General features: G+C 46.4%; 1 protein-coding gene across 1 annotated transcript; it reads left to right on the top strand.

Annotated features, from left to right (window-relative positions):
- Positions 1–400: 400 nt before the first annotated feature.
- On the top strand, positions 401–5396 carry TOMM7 (translocase of outer mitochondrial membrane 7). The gene is made up of 3 exons (XM_062179072.1): positions 401–581; positions 1773–1821; positions 5175–5396. Exons 1-3 carry the CDS (start codon positions 479–481, stop codon positions 5188–5190), a joined length of 168 nt encoding a protein of 55 aa, XP_062035056.1. The 5' UTR covers positions 401–478; the 3' UTR covers positions 5191–5396.
- Positions 5397–6000: the final 604 nt, after the last annotated feature.

Here is a 6000-nt window from a genome sequence, read left to right as displayed (position 1 = left end):
AGAATATATATTGTATAATAATACAATATATAAACATTATAAATATCTTGTCCGAGGTATCCCACTTAGAACAAGAGTCGAGGACTAAAGCCAGTCCATTTTAATTAAATTAACGTCCCTTTTATGTCAAGCAAGGAACAGTTGGAGCTGGGCCTTAAAAAACGTGTACGGCTGTGGGAAGAGGTGTTGCAGTTTTGAACTCCAACAGCAGCGCCGCAATAAACCAGCAGACGCTCAGGTAAGATGAATGAGGAGAGCCTCCGCCCTAACCCGGCGAACCAGCTGCGCATGCGCCTTCCACGGGCAGCGGCGCCGCGGAGTCAGGCTGGTTCAGGGCGATGAATTTACGACCTCTACTGGCGACGCTCACGACTCCTGCCGTAAAGGCCGTGTGTGGCGCGTGCGCACCTCCTTCTCCTCCCGGATTCCCGAAGCGGTCGCTCCTGTGGTGTCTGCTGTGTGCCGCCCGGCCGTCGCCATGGTGAAGCTGAGCAAAGAAGCCAAGCAGAGGCTGCAGCAGCTCTTCAAGGGCGGCCAGTTCGCCATTCGCTGGGGTTTTATCCCTTTCGTGATTTACCTGGGTTAGTGGTAGAAGAACCTGGGGGCGGGGCACTATTGGGAAGCGAGGGGGCCGACGCTGCGACTCCATTTTTGGCCTTGGGAAGAGAGAAGCAGGGGGACCCCGTCGTGCAGTCATCTGAGGCGGTCTTGTCGGGTGGCGCGGATCCAGCCCGAGTTCGAGTTCCCGTTCTATCCCTGGCTAGTTGGGTGGTCTTTAGCAAGTCGTATACTCCCTGCTGGTCTGTTTGCATCTGTGAAATGAGTTAGGGCCCCTCTTCAGGTTTGTTGGGAGGGCTAGGTGACCCCATGCGTGTGAAAGCGCGGCTCTGGGTGCCGAGAGGCCTGCGCTGGGAATGCGGGCACCTGGTGGCGGGGCCTCTGCTTTCTCCTCCACCTTTGCTTTTTCTGGGCCTCATTTTACAGGTGAGCAAACCGAGGTCCCATGGCCAAGTTCATGCAGCTGTGCTGCGGGAGGGCGCTACGGGCTCTGGCCGTGCTCTTAACCGCTGTGCGGTGCTGCCGGACTTCGCACGTGCTCTGGCCAGTGTTTTAGGTGTTCAGTCTTTGTATTTTACACACAGTCTTTGGTTCAGTGTGAGTCAAAGTTGTGGTGGCGTATTTCTGGGTAATGACTGTTCATGGAAGAGCGCGCTAAGGGCTGCTGTGCTGATGGCTCTTGGAGGATGGAATTTCACTCCTCACTGAAGGCTGCAGGCTGTTCTGTAGTGCAGGTAAATTAGATAGTGGGGCCGGCGCTGTGGCCGCCGCCTGCAGTGCCAGCATCCCATATGGGCGCCAGTTTGAATCCCTGCTGCTCCACTTCTGATCCAGCTACCTGCTGTGGCCTGGGAAGGCCGTAGAAGATGACCCAAGTCCTTGGGCCCCTGCACCCACGTGGGAGACCTGGAAGAAACTTTTGGCTCCTGGCTTTGGATCAGCCCTACTACGGCCCTTGCGGCCGTCTGGGGAGTCAATCAGTGCATGGAAGTCTGCCTCTCTCTTTGCCTTTGCTACTGTAGCTCTGCCTTTCAAATAAATAAATCTTTTTCTTTTTTCTTTTTAAATCTAGGTAGTGCAAGTAGATTTGGATATCATTGGTGCCCCAGGGTGGACTAAAAAGAATGTCTTGTTTGTACGTGTTTTTTGTCTGCTGGATTTTTAACTTGTATTTTTTTCTCTTTCTTTTCTCTCCCTTCCCCGCCCCTGCTTAGGTTTTAAGAGAGGTGCAGATCCCGGAATGCCTGAGCCAACTGTTTTGAGGTACTGCTCTCAGAAATGAATGTTTCAGGGCAGATGTTTGTACACGGTCAGAATCGTCGGGAAACAGAGTAGCAGAGGCGTTGACATGGAGCTGCAGCAGCCAGGAGGCACTGGGGCTGCTGGGGAACTGCAAGGCTGGCCCAGCAGAGTTATCAGGGAGCTCATTTCTCTCCCCCTCCTAATTTGTGTTTACATATAGCATATTGTATGTCTCTCTCTCTCTCTCTCTCTCTCTATATATATATATATATACATGTATAAATATGTGTGCTTATATATAGCTTATTGTAGCTATAGTGAAGCATCTTTTAAAAGAAACAGAACTGATTTAGCACCCTACCACTTTCAAGGGTGTATTCATTTTTAATTTTCTATATTCCCATCATATCATTATTGAGATGAATAAATCTTTTATGTCAGTCTAAGAAAGGTGCATAATAGGATTTTGTTTTCATCTTGTAAAATGAGAATTGACATTCCACATATTTTCTAGTTATGGATTACTTAGGTTTTTTCAATTTTCTAGTATTTTATTTAACATATAATTAACATTTTTATGCATATGGAGTTTTTTATTTCCTTATGATAAATTCTGATGCGCTTAATAAGTCAAAGCATGTGAACATTTATCCATCAAATTGCTTGCTCAGAAATAACCTTTCCAGTGTTAGACAAGCACCTGTGGAAAACTCTATACAAAAACACACATGAACACATAGATGTGTGTGTACTGTGAAAGCTGCACGTGTAGGTATTCTTAGGAACACAGTCTCAGGTGGGCCTGCTTCTGATCCAGTCCAGGAAGGACTGACGCTCGTGGTACTGTGATGACCAAGACCACTGCACTCTGGCGTATGGCTATCTTGCTCAACCTCCTGTCCTAGGCATCTCCTAGGAGTTCTCCTATTAGACGAGAGGTTAATTTAGTCCTTGAGAGTGGCCACATAGTTGGTAGGTGGTGGGATCTGTCTTTGTCCAGAGCCTACACTTTCTACAGTCACCTGCCTCTCCCAGGTCCTCTTACCTCTTACTTAGCACAGCGCCATCTGCTAGCAATTTCCTGTACCTCCTCTGTCTCCCTGCTTCTCCTTTCTTCCCAAAGGGCACCACTGTATGTGCCCTCAGCTTACCCCCTCTGTGGTATTCTGTTTTTTCTGATAAAATTCTTCAACAAGTGGTCTTCCCTGCTTCCTCTCCTCACTGTTCTCTCTCCTTTAGTCCCTTGTGGAATGGCTCCCTAAAACTGCTTCCAGCAATCCCCACTCTATTTTTTCTTGGCCTGTAGTCTTTGGAGCATCAGTGTCCTTTGCTGTAAATGAAGATTGAGGTATTAGGTCTGCCCCATTGCTAGCTGAGGGTTCCTGGACTGGGTATTTGCTTAGGGAAACCTGACCTTAGCACACGTGGTCAGAGATGGCACTGTAGGTCAGACTGCTACTGTTTTCCAGGCACTGGAAGTCATCATCTAATACCTTGTCCCGAGACACCATTAACCTATTTCAGAGCCAGTCTCTTACTTAGATAAGTTGGGCATAGTACTGCCTCCTTTATAAGGTTGCCATGAGGACCGGATAGAGGTATTCCTAGGGGCTTTAGTCATTCTGGTCTCTTTCTCCTGTAAGGACGGTGCTCTGGCTCCATGCTTCTGCATGCTGGGGCCACAGACTTCGTCTCATACCTTTGCCTGGATGCTTGTCCTTCCCCGGCCTGGATTGCTCTTTCCCCTCAGTGTCTAGCCGATAGAAACCTGCTTCCAGAACAGCCTGTTCTCTTCTAGCCAAAACCACTGCCTTTCTGTGTTCCCAAAGTAATCTTTCGTGTCTGTCTTTTCAGTGCCTTATACATGTTTGTTGCTTACTTAACATTTTATTTTATCCTGGAAACATCTATAATATCTGCTCAACAGTGCTAAATTAGCTTAAAATGACCATAACCTCTTGGGGGTCTTTGGGACAGGAGTTGATACTGTGAACTTGTGTGGTGCGTTAGGCAGGACCTGCGTGTCAGGAAACGGTATTTTGGAGGCCTTATGGTGAGCTCGGATCCAGAGGTGTGGATAGACTCTCCTAGGTGGTGCTGCTTTTTGGCTGCAATTTGACTTCACAAATGCAGACCTGGTGAGGCATTCCCCTCCCCCGCTTTCCATTTCTTCATCTTCTTGTCTTCTCGCTGTGCCTCTCCTTTCTGCTGTGGATGCTCAACCTTTTTGTCACTCTGGGCACCTTAACGTTTCCTTTCGGAAGAGTTGACTGACTTCCTGCGAAGGGTTGTCATAAACTGCCTGTGTTGGGAACATTGCCTAGAGAGGTCTTCCTGGGTTGCCTGGTTTGTGCCCTAGGAGGAACAGAATTGTGTCTGTTGTGGTTTTTATCATTTATTAATACGAAGTCTATTGTTTTTGTGTAGATGTATTGTTTATGTAATACTGATGTCAGCAGTACAGTTAGTGGTTTCCCGGTTTGTTTTCCTCTCCAAGGACCCTGTTCGTCTTAGTGTCCTTTTCACTCAGAGTGGCACATTGTACAAGGCTAGCAGTTATTGATTGGTAGGAATGCTTTATTCAGAACCCAGTACTCTGATGCTTAAGGGGTAATAGCTTAGTAAAACATATTTGGGAAAAATAGGTGAACCAGCAGGATAATTATTCCTGGTACCTGTGTAAGGCCGATACAGATTTTCTTTATTTTGGATGGTTACTGCATTGAGAAAGAGAAGTTTATTTTCATAAATATTCGCAAATCACTTGGGGTTTAGTGGGAGATTTTAACACACTTTTGAAAATTATAAATAGATGCAACTCGGGTTTTTCCTGGGCAGAAAAATAGTTTTTAAAAAGAAGCTTTGCAGAATCCTTGCGGTTATGTTTTGGCGCAGTTGGATTTGTTTGGGGTAGACATCACACTTTGAATTGACAGGATTTGGAAATGCAGACTTGTCTCTTCTGCTTTTGCATCCGCTGAGCCTGACCCACAGAACCCAGTCAGTAAATGGGATTGTACCACACCCGTTGTCACGTTCAGTCATGATACGGCTGAATTTTCTGGGTTCATCAGTCTTCTATGTGAACATCTTGTCTTTTCATTGACCTCATTGTACCTATCAACTGAGTATTTCCCTTCTCGTTTACTATAGGTAATCACACTCAAAAGTAATAAAATGTATGTCTTGAAATACGGTTCTGTGTGCTTCATCTCCTTTGCTTAACGAGGCCAAGTCTCGTCTTCTAGAGTCTCTGACTTTGATAGATGAGTGTGCACAAACAAGAATGTCTGAAGTCTTCAGTTCTTAAGCTATGCCTACAAAGTTTTTATTTGGGAGTTTAATTTATTTCTCCTCTTCACAAACGTTTTTAGCCTGCTCTGGGGGTAAAGGACTGTTTGGTCACCTGGACTTGGAAACAGTCGTTGGACGAGGGCAGCGTGGAACACGTGTGCTCTGCTGGGACGAGACCTGCTACATCGCTCAGTCACCAATGGGCAGCACGGGGCTCTTCTCGGATGCATCTGTGGCAGAGTGGAACCTCTACTGACTTGTGTATGATAGATTGATCAAAATAAATATTTTTATCAATGCTATGTCTTGAGTCTTTTGTGGGTTAAACGTAGAAGGACCATCAGGTAAAAAAAACATTTCCAAGTGAATTCCTGACCATTCATTTACCAAATGGAGTGTGAGGCCCCTTTGCGGTGACTGAGAACTCCCTCTGGGACATTCTGAGAGCCTGAGGACAGGCTGCTCTGTGTGAGACTGGACAGTTGCTTCCTCAAAGGGATCAACGTTCCCACCACAAGAATGGGTTTTGGCAACTCTTGCTGGGGGTGGGAATGGCATTGCAGGGTTGTGTGTTGGATCTGTTGAAATGTGAGTCTAATATCTTCATCAGTGGTGTCAGCCCATGGAGAGCTACGCGGCATGGTGACACTGTTTTCTAGTGGAAGAAAAGGCATTTAATTAACGGGAGCTAGTTTTCTGCTCTGGATGCTGGGTTCCTGAGACCGCTACCTGAATTTGAAGTCTGCTTTTCTGTTTAGCTTTTCCCATCCTAACAACATAGGTTTTAGTATTTACTTAGGGCTGGAGGATGTAATTAATGTATGAATGGAGAACCTGAAAAAGATATGACCCAGTTTGGGATGAGCCCACTTTTTCAATGTTTTAAACATTTGTTTGACCCATTAT

The sequence above is a fragment of the Lepus europaeus genome, chromosome 20 (genome assembly GCF_033115175.1).
Source record: "Lepus europaeus isolate LE1 chromosome 20, mLepTim1.pri, whole genome shotgun sequence".
Taxonomy (NCBI): domain Eukaryota; kingdom Metazoa; phylum Chordata; class Mammalia; order Lagomorpha; family Leporidae; genus Lepus; species Lepus europaeus.
Note: the sequence above shows the minus strand (reverse complement) of the source record. Positions and strands in the feature narration are given on the sequence as shown.